Genomic DNA, 19,471 nt, shown 5'->3' with positions numbered 1-19,471 from the left:
ATTTAGTTTCTTATTTTCCCTCTTTTTTCAAAAATTTTTACAACAAAAAAAAAATTCTCATCGAGCTTAGACTTACAAATTTAAATTTCAAAGGTCGCTCAGAAATTTCTTGCCATAGCAAAAAAAAAAAAAAAATATTTGCTCGATTTCATATTTTGAAAATTTTTTAATTCTTGAGCGACCTCTTGAACTAAATTGGGCTTCAATATATATAAAGGTGGCTCCAAAAAAAATTTAGTTTCTTATTTTCCCTCTTTTTTTTTAAATTTTTACAACAAAAAAAAATTCTCATCGAGCTTAGACTTACAAATTTAAATTTCAAAGGTCGCTCAGAAATTTCTTGCCATAGCAAAAAAAAAAAAATTTGCTCGAATTCATATTTTGAAAATTTTTTAATTCTTGAGCGACCTTTTGAACTAAATTGGGCTTCAATATATATAAAGGTGGCTCCAAAAAAAATTTAGTTTCTTATTTTCCCTCTTTTTTTTTAAATTTTTACAACAAAAAAAAATTCTCATCGAGCTTAGACTTACAAATTTAAATTTCAAAGGTCGCTCAGAAATTTCTTGCCATAGCAAAAAAAAAAAAATTTGCTCGAATTCATATTTTGAAAATTTTTTAATTCTTGAGCGACCTTTTGAACTAAATTGGGCTTCAATATATATAAAGGTGGCTCCAAAAAAAATTTAGTTTCTTATTTTCCCTCTTTTTTTAAAAATTTTTACAACAAAAAAAAATTCTCATCGAGCTTAGGCTTGAAAATTTAAATTTCAAAGGTCGCTCAGAAATTTCTTGCCATAGCAAAAAAAAAAAAATTTGCTCGAATTCATATTTTGAAAATTTTTAAATTCTTGAGCGACCTTTTGAACTAAATTGGGCTTCAATATATATAAGGGCGGCTCCAAAAAAAATTTAGTTTCTTATTTTCCCTCTTTTTTCAAAAATTTTTACAACAAAAAAAAATTCTCATCAAACTTGAGCTTGAAAAATTAAATTTAAGAGGTGAATTAAAATTTGGTGAAAAAGTTTTTTTAACATAAATATATGAGGACTTATGGTAAAAGTTTATTATTATTTTCTGATCGTTTAGATTTTTTTGAACTATAAGAGAAAGAGTAGGAGTGGAAGTAGAGAAAATATAAAATTTACAAGTAAAGCATAAAGACGGTCGGAGACGACGGCCTTGTAGATCGGCTCGAATGAACATCATTCCCAATAATCCTCATATAATCCTTCGGGGTCCCAGGCAGCCGGCGACTGTCGAGCTGGAGCTCGTACTTACGCTACGGTTTAGTTATACACGTTACACGTTTCGGTGGATCCTTAAACATGTGATGTTTAAAAAGTAAAACGGCAAACATGCACGTTAGCTTCAGGAGAATAAGTTTAACCTTACAAACTTGCTTGTTTGTTAATAAAAGACAACCTTATTTTCTTTTATGCCTATAAGACGTTTGGAAAAAGTAAATGATTGACGTTTACCTCTAAATCACAAATAATAAAAAATTTTTTAAATTGGAGTAAAAAAAAAATTAATTTTTTTTTTAATTTTCTGGACTGATGTGAAAAAAAAATTTTTGATTAGAACAGATAATTATTTAAAATTATTAATTAAATTACAGAAAATTTACTTAAATGAAATAGTGTCTGATCTTAAAATAAACTCAGATCAATGAACTTTTTTATTACCGCAAGATTTATTCAAATTAACTTACTCGTTTACAAGATAGACAATTTGATCACACAGATCACCAAAACTATCTCTAAATATTCAAACTTAAAACTTTTACCATAAAAAAAATTAAAAAAAAAAACCTCAATAATTTATTATCTCACATTTAGTTCCCGAGCAAAAAATATAATCACTAAATTTAATAGTTTATAAATATAAAATAACATCCAACCGTCTCGTTCTCATTTTTTTTTTTTTTTTTTTTTTTTTTTTTTTTTTTTTTTTTTTTTATAAAAAAAAATTTCCCAAACAGATGAAATATATTTACGTGATTTTTATAAATCTATAACATTTCCGGTAAACTTTTGTGTGATAAGTGTCAGTAAAGGTAGGAGGAAACCTGCACGTGTTAAACATAACTCATCATACATCCCATCAGATCATTTCAGAGGAAAAAAATCAAACCATTAGCCAGATGCATGGAGATAAAACTCCTGTATCTATTTATCAACTAGTCCACAATCTATTTTTTAAACCAAAAATCATTCTACATAATTTTCTCAATTCTTTAGAAATACATATATACATATATACATATATACACAGAGAGAATTTTATATTAGCGCTAACAATACTTGTTTTGTAGATTCTACTATCTTGGATGCTAATTAAATTTGTAAAAGTCATGATAAATATAATAATTCAAATATTATAGTCAATACTATATAAGATGATGATTCTTAACATCGAGCGATCGTACAATTTATGATCTAGATCGATGGATTTACCATCAAAAGTACTTAAACTTACCAATCCCATCATAAAAACTACACAGTAAAGACCAACACTCAACTTTTTAATAATAATATATAAATATATGTCTGTGCGTGCGCGTGTATGTGTGTGCGTATGCGTGTGTGCACATGTGTGTGAGTGTGTGCGTGTATTATCATTATTATTATAATTATTATTAAAGAATTGAGTGTTTGTCTTTAGTGTGTAGTTGTTATCATAAGATTGTTAACTTTAACAACTTTTGATGGTAATTGTAAGCATCTAGATTGTAAATCGTAGGATCGCTCGGTTTTAGGATTTATCATCTTTAATGTTACAGTCTATTATTCAGATATTTAATTTTATAACAGTTGATAGTAAAGGTTACAATTGTATGGCAACATAACAGATAGTAAAAATCACTATACACCTGGTAAATTTTATTATTCATATCGTATTTATAATAATAACAAATAGTATTCGTTATTATTTAAATATGTTTGTGCTTTTTACAATACTTGGATGATAGTATTTACCATAAAATTTCCGTGTAGATTTTCCAATATAATGACATTACATTAAGACATGATGAGTAAAAAAGAGGGTACACATTATAAATATATGGTACTTGGATTATTGTATACACGGTGCGTAATCTGTTTGTTGTAGCCGGCTGCTAAGTGGTTTCCCATTCCGACCAACTTACTTACTCTATATTATATTCTGGTTTTATATACGCATACACACCCATCATCATCCTATCGGTAATACAATGAAACCCATGGAGCATAACTGGTGTCGAGGGTTGCACTCTCGACTCAACTCAACTCCACTCAACACTAATACTCTACTCTACTCTACTCTACTCTAGTATCTGCAAAAACGACACATGTTGTTACATATTATGTAACCTATTGTTAGCCACCCCGAGTCTATATTCTATATTCAATAGCATACTAGACTGAAGACTCCGTGTATAGTATGCTAGTATGTTGTATACAAGGACCATCAGCAATAGATGATAGAAAAAAGAAATAAATAAATAAAAATATAAAAAACGTATACAACAGGGAGGCACACTAATCGTGTACCACTTGACACCGACGACAAGGATCCTTGACAATCCACCGCGTGTGGTCGAATGCTCGTTTTGCTTTTCCTAACTGACATGCACGAAATACTCGTACACGGATTTATATTTATACATAATAAATATGTATATGTATATGTATATGGATATGTATGTGTATTTTGTTCGGTAAATTTCCTTATACACAGTCTAGTGTAAAGTGTAGTTAATGTACTGGTGTGTAAGATATACTAGGGTATTTGTGGATTTATTAATTGCTCTAGACGTACAGATTTATTTAACTGTAATATTTAGATCATTCAGCACACGGTGGTCTTTTATATTTCAAATTATGACACGCTCTTTTAGATTTATTTTTTTAATTATTAAGATTGATTGTTACAATTTGAAATGTCAAACAATGTGTGTTTTTTTTTTGTCGCGATAAATTATTTTTGGAGTAAATAAATATCGGTACGTGCGCTATCGGTGCTGTCCAAATAAACAATAAATTTATAAATAAATCTATTGAATATATATAGTCTTATCTGCAGAAACACGCTATTTATTTAGAGCAGTGCATGCGCAGGAATAGAGGAGATGGCTTATGACCCTATACCCTCGTTTATATCACTTGTGTACCTTAGAAGCTTTATGGTATTTTTTTAACAACTAATAGGGTAGAGGTACCGTTTTTGGACACTTGAAAAATTTTAATAAAATGATTTGTAAAAGACGCGGCAAAATTAATTTTAAAAATAGTTTCAGAGATACTTTTAACCCGCTTTTAAAATTGTAATTTTATTTTACACTTTTTCATTAATTTAAATAAAATATCAAATGTCCAAAAATGGTACAGTGGCCATAAATGGTACCTCTACTCTAGATTATTTTAAAAGTGACGTTCGCTTTCACCTGAAATGAAAAAATATTTTTTATTAAAATTTAAATTTAGAATATTTTTAAAAAAGGATTTTTTTTTTTTTTTTCATATTTTAATACCTGAGAAAAATTTTTTTTAAAATTTTATTCTTTTACTAGAGAATAAGCTTATAAAAATTTTTTGATCCATTAAATATTTGAAAATAAAAATAAAACATTTTTAAAAAATGAGCTTTCACTTTTTCATTTAAAATTTACTGTAAAATTATTTTAGTAAAAATAATTAAAAATGTCAAATGATTAATTTTGCTCATGTTAAATTTTATCCAATGGTATTTTTCGATTTTGCTGTACAAAATGTGTAACAAAATCATAAACTTGACTTACGAGAGATGAGAGTCATTGCAATAAATATAACTCATGAAAATCCATCTGAAAATTGCAAGAGTAAATTATATTTTCATTTGTTGAGTATTTACGGGCCGGCTTAATAATAAAAAAGGGGAATACTCTGATGTTTTTCATAGTCTCTAGAGATTTAAAAGGACGTACGTACGCCGGATAATTAGGTTTTGACGGTCGCCTGCACACGGATATACATCTCACCCCTGTATGTCATCGTTCATGTTTAGCTTCTCATCTGACACTTTTCATGACTACAAGTACCATCCCCTCTTTAACTAAACTCTCAACATTTCATCAACTACCGTCTGATTTTTAATCAAGTCCTCATAAATTAAAAAAAAATAAAAAGTAAATAAATTAGCATAAATAAAAAATAAGCAGTAGGTATTTAAGTTATAAATTTATGAGTAATGAATTATATTAACGTGTAATAATATTTAATTTTAATAAGATCTTTAGCATGCTTGAGACCGCATTAAGAATAGGGCGATAAATATGTATAAATATGTAATATATAAGTTTGTGTTTTTACCCACGAAACCGCGGATCTTGATGCTACTGCCTCGCCCTTCGTCCTCTTGGTCCTCAAGGTATATATTTATATATGTATCAAGTTAAGAGCGCAAGTCCACAAGGTCCTGGGATCGATTCTTTACTCAGCAGGAGGCTCCTCCCACCATGACGGCCATCTTGCAACCGGCAAAACCGTGTTCGCTATATCGTATCACACTTCACCGCATCCAGGTTACATATACTCACGAATCGTCTCTGAAGTCTCTATGACAATATTACACACCTTTACAACCCTCTTTTCACTTCATTTTTATTCTTGGACTCAGAAAAAAATATCATTCTCGTTGACCGACTTTCAATAATTTTTTGATTTTTTTTTTAACAATAAATTATTTTTAAAAAAATATTTGAAAAAATTGCACTTATAGTTTATTAAATTTCCTACATGTTCATATTTTTATTTTTATTTTTTTTTAAAATTAAGTCGTTGAAACAAAAATTCAAAATTTTTATTTGCTAACTTCAGGATCGTAAAAGAAATTTCTATTTTTTTTTTTTTTTTTTTTTTTTTATTTAAAAAATTTTTTTTTCTGTTCACTAGGTACTGAAGTACTGCGATCATCTACATGGCAAGTGGTACTTTTCCGAAGTACGCGCAATATTTTCGCGTCGTTATCTTTTGCAAAATGTTGCAATTGAAATTTTCCTTGCAAGTCGAAGTAAGTATTTTTTTTTTTTTAAATAATTAAAACAAGCGGGAAAAAAATTTAAAAATACCGTCGACGGGATTCGAACCGCGACTATTGGGTTTAAAAATTTTTCATACTACATATTTAAGAATAAGTATTCCATTATATTGTATATATATGTGATTAAAATTTTTGAGTATCACATCCATTAAATTCCATTGTTCTTGCCACCGAATGCATTCGGGATTATTTGACACACCACAGATCCAAATACTTACTACACAAATAAAACGAGACATAGACTTTCAATAGTTTTTAATCGAACATCGTGGCGACGAGAATGCCAAACGTGTCAGCAAGGTGTGCAGCTTGCTTTTTTAAACGTCATAAATATCAGTCTCGCATCACGGTATGTCTTTTTGCAAGACCGATTCATTATAAACCTCCGGCTTAAAAAAAAATTATTAAAATTCATTAAAACTAATTTTAATCACCGAATAAATAATTACCTTTAAAGTTAAACAACCGTAAATATATATTTTTAAAGAAATAAATAATTTTTTTTCTTTAAAACAAAGTCCTGGTATAATAGATGTAAGACAGTTATACCTGCCTGAGCTCAGGTTGCCGTCCTACTGATTATTTCACCGTCTCCAACGATAAATTCTCAACGTCCTCGACAAGATTCTAATCTCATTCTGACTTTCGATGCGTTGTCGTGAAACACTGGAATGCCACTCTTTGCCTTCACTTGGATATATCTTACATCGTTTATTAAAAATAAAAAACCCATAAATTTTTAACATTTTTAAAACTTTAATTATTTTTAAATTTTAAATTTCATAATTTTACAGACAATTATTTTAAATTAAATTACAACTTCTTTTTCAGCCTCAATTCTATTCGCGTTCCCGGATCAAATGACAGTGAAAAAGGTGATCAAAGCGCTACCACGTGTTGGAGTAGGCATCAAATATGGAATTCCACAGACTAGGTAATGGTCAACTATATATATATATGTATAAGAATAACATTTGGCGAGAAATCTCTTCACATGTGAAATTCACAACTCGTTGGGTATCCATTCCTACGGTTAAAACACGTTCAACGCATTCCACCATTTCTTTGTCCCTTAAGGTTCTGCCCATATCCTTTATAATATTGTATATACCTTGTTTCTCTTGTGTATCACAATGTTAGTAACTCTATGTATATATATTTATATATATATATATATATATGAAAGAAAACGAGTCTTTCGCGAAGCGGCAAGAACATAGGCCATGGACCATCCATTAAACTCTCCTACGTAGCGAGAGTAGACCGGCGAGAGATACGACGGTAATAAATATACGCCGGTCAAAAGAGAGAGATACGTTCCAGAGACGTCCAGTGTCCAGTCTGATCCACTGTTTAAACTCCAAGGGAGATTTTGCTACACAACCGCACACAAGCTGCTATATGTGCTGAAAAGCTTAAATTATTTTACTGTCACGTGCGCGTCTCAGTCGTAACGAGTATGAAAGACGTTGAAAAGTACCAGCACAATAAATTTTTACTTATTTTATGAAATTACTATTTATTAATAATTTATACGTCCGGATTTAATAATCGTTAAAAGCTGAAGCTGAGCTTTTTTTTTTTGAAAATATGAGTGCTGAAAATTAGCCGCGTTTTTTGATGCCTTAGATATTCGCCGTCATATAATTTATAATGTAATAAAAATGTATATGGTTTTGTTTTTTATTTTTTTTATGGCTAAAAATAATAACTGGGTTTATTTTATAGGAGGGCTTCTATGATGTCACCGCGACAACTTATGAGGAATTCAAATATGACGCAAAAATGGCAACGAAGAGAAATTTCTAATTTTGAATACTTAATGTTCCTTAATACTATTGCTGGTAAGTTTATTATTAATTATCAATAATTAATTTTTAAAATTCGTGCCAAATTTCCAACCGACATTTAAAAAAAAAATGAGATCTCGAACTCGTGAGTTTAGAGTTTGATTGATTTTTAAATTAAAAATTATATTTTTGAATTTTAATAAAATTCTTTCTCGGTTTAAAAATTTTTTTTAATTATAAATTAACAAGTAATTAATAAAAAATTAATTTTTAAATTTAAATTTAAAATTTATTTAAATTTATTTGTTGAATAAAAAAATTGAGTAACTTAAAATCAACCGTTAAATAAAAAAAAAAAGTAAACCAGAGTTGCGTTACAAACTTTTAACATTTTAACACACGGGCGAATGGATTCTGTCTTAGCGTATTAGGGATGTTCTCAATCAGCCGTACATTTTTCTATTCCATTCTACCCTATCCAGCTTTGCTCACTCCATTTCAAATAATCCCTATCCCGTCCTCAGTAATCCGTTTCCTCGGGGAAACTTTTGCGTCTCTCGAGACATATTCCTTTGTTTTCTTTCCTTTCAATATCATTCCTATTGTTTTTACACAAAGCACAACAATTATTTTTAAAATAAACCCATACAACTATCAATTCCCTTTTTATAATTAAAAAAAATACAACCGTAGACAATTAATCCATTATATATTTTAATGACCCAACCAACATTGATAACGATGAAACCGGACGTGTAATTATATTTGAATCCCGACTTACTGACGTCGGTGCCCGTAGGCGTACTAACTATTTACGATCTTTATATATTAATTGCGCGAATAAATAGCCAATGGCTATTTCATTCTCGCTCTTACACGTATAAATTTTTTTTTATCATAGTCCGAAATATAACTGCAGTGAAGTGAATCGATGCAGACGAACCGAACCGGTATATCTTACATAAAATTTCATACATATATATATATATATATATATATATATGACATGAAACCCATAACTTTCATCATATATATTATATATAGTATATCTTCAACACATATATTTTATATTATAAGTATTAAGGTTTATTAAAAACGAATGAGAATAAAGTCTGGATAAATTCTCATTGAAATGCGGGATTTATAATTTAAAACCGGATGTACATTAAATTTTATTTATAAAATTAAAAACTAAATGTACATATATATAAATATGTGTAAAATGTCTAATTGTTTTTTTGTTTTAAAGACCTACGTCTAGCAGCTGTCGATAGGTTGTTAAAAAAAAAATTTATTAGACATTTGAGTTTCCGTTTTAGGAAAAAACGGAAAATGTTTTTTAAAAAAATTTTTTTTTTTGTTGTAAGTAAGTAAGTAAGTAAGTAAAAAATAAAGTGATAATTTTTATGTCGTCAAGTGTCATCCGTACATGGGATTAAGAATGAGTCTGTCTGGTTGATAGTTGTACAGACTTATTATAACGCATTTGTGACACGGGACTAAGAATAAGAATAATAAGTTTAGCGTATGTGTGTTATTTATTTATGGATGTATGTAGAATGATAATAATAAAAGTACGTTGAGGGCGAGTAGACAAGTAAACCAAGAGGGTTTTATATATGAGAGAACGTGTGTTATCTCTTGTATGTGTCGCAAACATACCAATGTCATAGTTTTGCCGTCGAGTATTCGCTCACGCCGACGCACCCATTAATAATCACTTTGATGCATACGGTCTTAATACTGTTGTTATTATTTTTTTTTTGGTATTGCGATGTGAATCATCGGGTAGAAGTTGTGATTTATTGTATTATTGTCTACGGGTTACATTTGGTAGATGTTTAAATATTTTTTTTTTATTCTATATTTGGAGATTTGTTTATTTTTAATATCAATGGTTACAAGTTTATATTTTTTACTTGTTAAGGGGGACCGCTAATATGAAATTTTGAAAAATTAGATTTTTTTGCAGTTCGATAGTCTATAGCTTCAAAAATAACATACTACTTCTAGTGCATAATCGAATAGTTTTTTTGAGTTACAGCTTGAAGAGTAGCCGCTTATCGATTCTCGAAAATACATTTTTTAAAATTGCATTTATGACTCGAAGACAAATCATCCGATCGATTTGATTCGAATTGCAGTTTCTTTTATATATGTTTCTACGTACCACGAACCTCCAGTTTTTCGATCGAATCAAAAATGTAATTTTTACAGGCCAAAAATCATCAAACCGCGCGAAATTTGAAATTATTTTTAAAAATCCCGCCATTTTGTTAAATTTAAATTTTTTTCTTAGCCCGAGGGTCGTCGTACGGGAAATACCTTCTAGTTTCATAAACTTTTTGGTTTTTTTGATTTCCGGCACTATGAAGGTCGCTATCACTGCAGCAGTGGGGGGACTTTTTTTGAGCGTTGGGAGATTGTGAATAACTCGCTGAATTTTGAATTTTTTTGTCCAAAAATTTTACCTTGCATTGATTATATATCCACAAATATATCCTTAAAATATTGAAACATTCCATGCAGTAGTTTTCTTTAAAAAAATTACCAAAAATCGTTGTTTTTTCAGGCGGTCAAACTGGTGGTCCTCCTTAAATTGATAAGTTATTATTATTATTGGAAATATAATTACCGATAAATTTTTTTTCAACGAAAGTAAAATATTCGTTTGAAGTTGATAAAATTTTAATTTTTAATTTAAAAACTTCTGGAGTTAAAATTTTCAGGGAGACATTTTGAAATTTTAATAGAATTTTTGAACCAGTAAAATTATTTAAAATGTATAACAAAAACTGAGTTTAAATGAAAGAATTAAAAAATATCAACAAAATAATTTATCACCGGGTTTTTTTAATAAAGAAAAAGAAGTAAGAAAAATGAATACTACAGTAGAGTATATTTATTTATATATGTAACCAGAGTTAAAGCTTATAATGTTTAAAGTTAAATGAGAGAATGAAAGTGAGATCTCGTAGTGACAATTTCAGAAGCGATTAGCCGTCATGCTTTGAATTATGTATCTACTAAATGGAGTATACTTCGCCCCATTGAGACTCTCAACGAGTTTTAACGTAAAAATAGAATGCACTTGACGACTACACTTTATGTATTATTTTTATAATCTTTTTTGTTTACACTTTCCAATTTACAATATATTATCTCCGTCCCTAAATTTATTACCCCAACTTTTTTTCAAACAAATTTTATTATTTCAAATTACAGGTCGCACCTACAATGACTTAAATCAGTATCCAGTATTTCCATGGGTACTTACTAATTATGAAACTAAAGAACTTGACTTAAGTTTACCTAGTAACTATCGTGATTTATCAAAGGTAATTTTTTTTTCTCCATCTTTAATTTTTTAACAATTTTTCATATTTTTTTTTTCAATTCTATAAATTTTACTCCTCATTTAAAAAAAAAATAACAATAAAAATGTTAATTAAAATTTTTATTTATTTATTTTCATAATAATAATTAGTATTACAATTAAATTTAATTTTTAAAAATTAAAAAAAATTATTATTTTGCAGTAGGGCTCATATATATTTTTTTTAAATTAAAAAAACTAATTGAAGTAATCAATTTTTTATATTTTTTTTTTTTTTTCATAAACCTGCAGTAAAATATAAGACTTTTGAAAAAAAATATTAAAAAATGTTCATTTTTTGATTTTATATGAACTACCATGGGGAGAGCCCTGTTTTTAAATAATTAAAGTAAAAAATTTCCATAAATAAAATTTAAAAAAATTCAAATCAGTAAAGCGAAATTTTTTTTTTAACAGCCAATTGGAGCACTTAATCCCAGTCGAAGAGCTTACTTCGAAGAACGTTTCCAAAGTTGGGATAACGACAGCATTCCACCGTTTCATTACGGCACTCATTACTCCACAGCAGCTTTCGTCCTTAATTGGCTTATCCGCGTGGTATGTATCCTTATGCAAACCTAAAAAAAAAAAAATCTTAAAGTATTCATATATATTTCTATACATATCAGACCTGCGCAAAAAAAAACCTGAAAAATTTTTCTTATAAAAAAATTTCAAATAAGTATTTTAAATTATTCGATGCTAATTTTCAAAAAATTAAAAGAATTTGAAACTTAAAAAAAATCTGCTTTTTTCGACCACCCTGTGTATATAAATATCAATAGACTATTGTAAACAAACACCGGCACTAGTACATGTCCATAGAGCTTAAAAATAATACCAACAAAAAGGAGTAGCTAAACAGTTAATAGATAATAAATTTAAAAGACACATTTAGTAGTGAGTTAACACTAATTCGGAGGCGTTAAAATACCGACGAGTCGACGACGATGCTTGCCACTCCGTTAAATATATACATCTGTTTAGTACAAAACATTTTCTTAAGAATATTCTCTCTTTTATTTTAAAAACTGACAACTGGATATATCAACAGTCTGCGTTTTAAATTAGTTTTATTTTTATTAAAAATAAATAACCAATACTCTTCATTATATTATTATCACTAATACTAATTCTGTCTCATAAATTTCACTTTACTTTATCTTAATAAAATAATTTAACTTTTTATATGAAAATCAAAAAATTTTTATTTGTTACAATTTTTTTTTTCAGCGAAAACAAACAAATAAATTTACATAAACATAAACATATTTATTTTTATTTACGTACACAAAGTGGCTTTTACTACTTAAACTTTGAAAAAGTGAATCTTAAAGTGGTCTTTCAAAAATGTCACTTAGTTTTTATTTGTCGCTTATACTCAATCTTTAAGAAAATAAAAAAAAAGAAAATACTACACTTGACTTTTAATTTTAAAACGCATGTGATATTAATAAATATATTTTTTAAATAGGAACCAATGACGACAATGTTTTTGGCACTACAAGGTGGTAAATTTGATCATCCAAACAGACTTTTTTCATCAATTGCTCTCTCATGGAAAAATTGTCAGCGTGATACATCTGATGTTAAGGTTATTTAATTTTTATAAATAAATCGTTATTTAAATTTATTTAAACTTATCAATTTCAATTAAATTTTTTGGCGGGAAAATTTATTAGAGCTCCGAATTTAAAAAATGAACATTTATTAATTACAGGAATTAATCCCAGAATTTTTCTTCCTACCGGAAATGCTTGTAAACAGTAATCGTTATCGTCTAGGCAGACAAGAAGACGGTAGTTCTGTTGGTGATGTTGAATTACCACCATGGGCATCATCGCCTGAAGAATTTATTCGCATTAACCGAATGGTAATTAATCTACAAATTAAATTACATAATTAACAATGAGAATTACTAATTATATTTTTATTATTTTACAGGCATTAGAATCAGAATTTGTATCGTGTCAACTTCATCAATGGATCGATTTAATCTTCGGTTACAAACAAAGAGGTGATTTATTATTTATTTATTTTTTAACTGGGATAAAATAATGATGGTTCAATCCGGGAATCAAACCCATTTTAAATTGTCTTATTAATATATAATATATATAATGTATTTTTTATTGTTAATATTTTATGATAGAGACATCTTAATACTTGAGTATAATAATAACAAGATTACAATAGATTATAATGCGCGGAAAGTAAATTAAAATAAATTAAAAAAACAACAAGAGAATAAGCGTCATGTTAAATTAAATTTTGTTAGTTTATAATTGTCTAAGGCGCCTCTATATCCGGCGCTTCTACGAACACGTTGCATATATATGTACGTATACATATAATGTAAAAAAAGAAACCCAAGGAAGTGTCATTTGGCATGTGCGCGTATGGAAAGAATTACGTTTTTACTTGGCTTCCTCTTATACCCTTATCATTATATATATATATATATGTATATATATATATATATACATATATACTGATACTTGTACTCGTGTATCTTAGTCCCAAGCAATTAAGCGCAAGTAAGCGCGACAATACCGTAATATGTAACACATTCGGTAGACTTTGAATGAAAAATTAACTAAAACTATAAATAAAAATAACTAACACTAAACTCTTTTTTATTTATCATTCAGGTCCAGAAGCTGTCAGAGCGACCAATGTGTTTTATTATTTAACTTACGAAGGAAGCGTTGATTTAGAATCAATAGGTGATCCGGTTATCAGAGAGGCCATTGAAAATCAAATAAGAAATTTTGGACAGACACCATCACAGTTATTGATGGAACCACATCCACCACGAAGTTCTGCCATGCATTTAGTAATTATCTTTTTTTTTTTTATCTATTTTATTAATTATACAGAGAAAAGATCGGGGCTAAAATATAATACTGAAGTTGGCCAAGGTCTGATAGTTTTTGACTTTTTTTTTTCAAAGTGATAAACTATAAAAAAAAATATTTTGAAACATTGCACCTATAGCTTTTTTGATTTTCTAAATGTGCATTTATTTATTTTTATTTTTTTTTATAATTTGTTTAAAAAAAATACGAAAATTTTTTCAACAAAAATTTCAAGCTGTTAATAAAATTGTGATTAATTTTTAAAAATATTTATTATAGTCACCAATGATGTTTTCAAGTATACCAGATGATGTTTGTATGACCATTAAATTTCCATCAAATTCACCAATTTGTCATATATCTGCAAATACGTATCCGCAATTACCACTGCCATCAGTTGTTACTGTCACAACTGGACAACAATTTGCAGTTAATCGTTGGAATACTAATTACGCTGGTAATTTATTTATCCCTAGTAACCAATAAGTTAACAAGCAAACAAACAACTAAATAAATAATTTTGAAAATTTTAGCATCAGTACAATCACCAAGCTACGCTGATACCCCACAAGCGCAAGCTATTAATCAACCATTGTCAATGGATCCTGTTTTATGTACGTACTTGTGAATATAATTATTTATTAGTCAACTAATAAATAAATACTTATTATTTTAATTTATCTGTAGCGCAAACGTCAAACAGTTCCAACCCAGCATTGAAACGTCATTTGGGTGACAATTTTAGTCAGAAACTTAAAATAAGGAGCAACTGTTTTGTTACAACTGTGGACAGCAGATTTTTAGTAGCATGTGGCTTCTGGGACAACAGTTTTCGCGTATTTTCAACAGAAACTGGTAAAAATATTTTACTATTTTTTATTAAAGTAGTTTGGCACTCGCATCCCAAGTCAAAAAAATGACTTTTTTTTTTTACAAGTAATGAAACAACTGTTTTCATTAATTATCATTATAATTACAAAATTAACATAAATTACATTGACTAGAACTAGAATAGTTCGAGGTTATACCAACTGTCATAAATTTTTTACAATTGGTACCATAATCTTTCGAACATGTTATGTTTATTTACTTTTTAAATAGTAAACATAACCTCTACATAACAAATGTCAACTGGATTTATGTAAATAAATTTATTTATATTATTTCTTGTCTTTACATTAATTTTATTTATATTCAATAAGTCAGTCTTTCAGTGAATATTTCAAATTTAGCGCGCACAATGAAGCTGCCATTTTTTTCCTTGTAAACATGAGAGAAAGTAAATCATTCTGAAACTTTTTTATTATACACTTTAAATATCAAATTATCTAATAAAAAGTTTTTTTTGTTGTTCAAGTTTGTCAATTTTTTACAAATTATTGATTTCCGGTAAAATTGAATAAGGACAACCATAAGAGCCCGTGTATAATTACATGATTTTAATTAATTAATATCTCTTAAACGACGTGGTAAAAAATTCTGATTTTTTTTTTCTCAAGTACATTTGAGTATAATTTTTCAAATGAAAATAAAAAAAGTGGGGGTCAAGCTTGAGAGCTGTGGGTGCCAAACTAACTTAAGAATCTCGCTTGATAAATAAATTTATTTTCAGCGAAAATTGTTCAAATAGTATTCGGTCATTATGGAGTGGTGACATGTTTATCTCGAAGTGAGTGTAATATTACGTCTGATTGTTACATTGCGTCAGGTAGTGCTGATTGTACAGTACTCTTATGGCATTGGAATGCTCGTACGCAGACAATTGTCGGTGAAAGTGAAGCACCGGCACCACGGGCTACTCTTACTGGTCATGAACAGCCGGTTACTGCTGTTGTTATTTCAGCAGAACTTGGTCTTGTTGTATCTGGTTCATACTGTATGTATTTTTATTTATTAATTTTATTGCAATAGACTGATAATTATTTCATGGTAATTATTTACTTCAGATGGACCGGTACTTGTGCATACGACATTTGGTGATTTGTTGAGATCACTTGAAGCACCGAGTGGTTTTATATCACCAGAAAATATCGCGATGTCTCGTGAGGGTGTAATTGTTGTCAATTATGAACGCGGTCATATTGCCGCCTTTACTATCAATGGGAAAAGATTACGTCACGAGTCACACAATGACAATCTTCAAGTAATTATTATTATTATTATTATTGAATTTAAATAACTTTCTTTAAAAAAATAGTTTATGATTATGTTATGGTGGTTAAGGGAATTTTTTTTTCAGACTACCTTCGTTATTAAAATTTTTTAAATTGGTAGCATTATTAAGCATCATTTCAAGAATATTTTGCTAAATTTTTATTAAAAAATATTGAAAAATAAGCTGGTGGTAGTGGGGAGAGACTTTTTGAGGTGACTCGTCTCTCCCCACTACCATTGGCTTATTTTTTAATAAAAATTTAGCAAAATATTCTTGAAATGATGCTTAATAATGCTACCAATTTAAAAAATTTTAATAACGAAGGTACTCTGTAAAAAAAATGACAAAAATATATTTTTTTTTTGTATCTCAGATTCTTTTCTCTTCTTAAGTAAATTTAATTGTAATTGTGATTTTTTTTTTTTTTTTAGTGTTTACTACTGAGTAGAGACGGAGAATATTTGATGACTGGTGGTGACAAAGGCATCGTTGAAGTATGGAGAACATTTAATTTAGCTTTGCTATATGCGTTTCCAACTTGCGAGGGCAGTGTACGGTCTCTTGCACTCTCTCATGATCAAAAGTAAGTTTACATTTTTTTTACTCCAATAAATTTTTAACTCCCAGTTCCTGCCCCAGAAATTTCTAAGCCGTAAAAAAAAAATTTGAATTTTTTTTTTATGAGAATTGGGGAATAGATAATTTACTGTAATTAATTAAATAAATTTTAATTATTTAATTTTTTTATAGGTTTCTACTAGCGGGTTTAGCAAATGGTTCAATAGTAATTTTCCACATTGACTTCAACCGTTGGCATCACGAATTTCAACAGCGTTACTGAAATTACGGTTGCCTTTTCGTCCGTTACTAAATAAAATAAAAAAAAAACTACAGAATGAAAATGAATAACCGGACGAAAATATTTGGCAAGTTTAAAAAAATAACAAAAAAAAGTAGCCGAAAAATTTTAGGGTAAGTAGGAAAAATTGTACTTAATTTAAAAAAATTATTATTTTCTTTTTTTTTAAACTTAAATCACAAAAGTGGTATCGGTTAAAGTACTTAGTAATTACAATAATAAATAAAAATTAGTTAATTAGTCTTATAAAAAAATGAAGCATTTAAAATGAAAAAAATAAAATTTGAAAATAAATATTTTTATTTTAAAATAATTAAAATGAAATAACGAAACATTTCGTCCGATTAGTAAAAAGCATTTGCTACAAAAGCTTGATAAAAAGTAAATAAATGATAAAAATTATTTACAAGCTGATAACGGTAGCACAGCTAGTCAATTATAAATAAATAAATAATGTGCAATGATTTTAAAATAAACTATCAAATGATAAATAACAAAAAAATGCCAAACGGTGCGTGACTTATTTTTGTGCACTTACGTACGTGGATTACGTTAGGATTTAATCATGTAAATATAATAATCTCAATGTTATTATATATAATAAATAAATTTAAGTATGTGTGCTAAAAAAAATGTTATTGCTGTTTAAATAAAAAAAAATCAATTTCGCGGCTTAATTAAAAATTTCCACGTACGATTATCGCACGCAGTCGTTATTAATTGCAAGGAGGATTTTTAAACATTAAAATTTTTTTTATCACCGCCATTCCGATATCACATCTTTTTTTTCATTGTTGTTATTATATATTTTTATTATTGATATTATTGTTACTATTATTTTTTATTGTTTATTTTTATTTTTATCAAAGCCGTCCAGCTTATAACGTGAATAAATATTTCCTATTAATATTTTTCGCATACAAAGTATACTTAAAACCAAAATAAATATATAATTACTTAATAAATAAAGATAATGCACTTAGGGTTATGAAATAAATAAATCATTATTATAATGATACATTTTAATTAATTAACAATGTCAAATAATGGCTACTCGCATTTAAAACCGTCAGAAATATAGAGTAAGGTAAATGACCCAGTAATTTTTTTTATTTAATCAGATTTTTTTAAATTTTCACTTAAAAAAAAAATTAAAGTCGTAAATTATCTAATTGAGACAGTTACTAAATTTTTTTATCATGAATTTTAAAATTATTTAAATTTAGTTGTACGGCCGTCCGCTAGACGTCGAAAAAATTAAAATCATTCCGCTTGTACATCTACTATTATAACAATGAATTAAATTCGCTCTGCATAACCTAGAGAATTTATGGGTATAAAGTATTACCCAGTAATCAAAATTAATTATAATTAATTGTAATTTTAAATATTGGGACGGGAATAATAATTGAGTCTTTTATTCAATCAGAAAACTGCTTCAAAATTTTAAAGGTTATGGACTGGGTACATACCTTATTTTTTCATAAATATATGAATTAAAATTATCTATTTATTTTTATAAATCATCATTCATTAGAAATCGGTCAGAATATCCTAAACTATGACAAAATATATTGAATTTTCATTTTATAATTAAAATTTTTGATATCTGTATTCAAAAATTCTTAATTGGGCATTTACCTTTCTAGAGTATATATATATATATATATGTATACAATACCTTAAAATATTGTAAAATAAGGTTACGTCACATTGGAGTCCCAGTAAGAGAATGAACAGGAATTCGCTCCCACTACTGTATATTTACAAACTGCGCATGCGTAAAGAAAAGTGGGGGAAATATTTAGTATATAAAACATCCAGAGTGGGGGTAAAAACCGATGACACCCGAAGTTTAGTCTCTTGCAGGGACAATACAATGCATTGACGGCGCGAGTAGCTAACGATTGCTATCAATAAATAATTGGCATTTAAAAAAAAAGAATTGTTTATATTATTTTTTTTCATAGGACGGCATGTGCTTTTTACAATAAATATTTAACTGCAAAAAAACAAAAAATATTTCTATATTGAAATATAATAAAAAAAGTATTGATAAAGAGTATCAATTTTTTTGTACTATAAATGCTTGGATATTTAAAATGAATGAGAGAATGTCTGTTATAAAAAGATAATTATTGCTAACTGTAAATGGAACTAGTCTAGGGGCCACTTAAAACAAACAAATAAATATATCATAATAAAAATAGATTTTTTTTTGTTACCTCAATGACTAATCAGTAAATAAATCGCCGAATTTATTTAAACAGTTTGTTTTTATGAGCACACGCGGCTAGTCATTTTAAAAAAATATAATAAAATAACAGTCAGCTGTCGTTATGCTTCGTACACTTGTAGTAATTAATTTA

General features: G+C 28.1%; 1 protein-coding gene across 6 annotated transcripts in view; it reads left to right on the top strand.

The window, feature by feature from the left end:
* The window catches only part of LOC103570073 (neurobeachin), a 154,160-nt gene extending 136,080 nt beyond the window's left edge, over positions 1-18,080 (top strand). For all 6 annotated transcript variants that reach the window (XM_053742551.1, XM_053742550.1, XM_053742549.1 and 3 more), the window contains 16 exons: positions 5,917-6,034; positions 6,896-6,998; positions 7,793-7,908; positions 11,080-11,192; positions 11,648-11,788; positions 12,705-12,824; positions 12,951-13,103; positions 13,175-13,247; positions 13,882-14,066; positions 14,368-14,545; positions 14,622-14,702; positions 14,776-14,943; positions 15,701-15,964; positions 16,035-16,231; positions 16,675-16,826; positions 16,994-18,080. In XM_053742551.1, coding sequence (XP_053598526.1) covers positions 5,917-6,034; positions 6,896-6,998; positions 7,793-7,908; positions 11,080-11,192; positions 11,648-11,788; positions 12,705-12,824; positions 12,951-13,103; positions 13,175-13,247; positions 13,882-14,066; positions 14,368-14,545; positions 14,622-14,702; positions 14,776-14,943; positions 15,701-15,964; positions 16,035-16,231; positions 16,675-16,826; positions 16,994-17,084 — 2,253 coding nt within the window. In that variant the 3' untranslated portion in view covers positions 17,085-18,080. The remainder of the gene's footprint in view (positions 1-5,916; positions 6,035-6,895; positions 6,999-7,792; positions 7,909-11,079; positions 11,193-11,647; positions 11,789-12,704; positions 12,825-12,950; positions 13,104-13,174; positions 13,248-13,881; positions 14,067-14,367; positions 14,546-14,621; positions 14,703-14,775; positions 14,944-15,700; positions 15,965-16,034; positions 16,232-16,674; positions 16,827-16,993) is intronic.
* Positions 18,081-19,471: the final 1,391 nt, after the last annotated feature.

Source organism: Microplitis demolitor, chromosome 10, assembly GCF_026212275.2.
Source record: "Microplitis demolitor isolate Queensland-Clemson2020A chromosome 10, iyMicDemo2.1a, whole genome shotgun sequence".
Lineage (NCBI taxonomy): Eukaryota > Metazoa > Arthropoda > Insecta > Hymenoptera > Braconidae > Microplitis > Microplitis demolitor.
The sequence above is the reverse complement of the archived record's forward strand: the minus strand, read 5'-3'. Positions and strand labels throughout refer to the sequence as shown.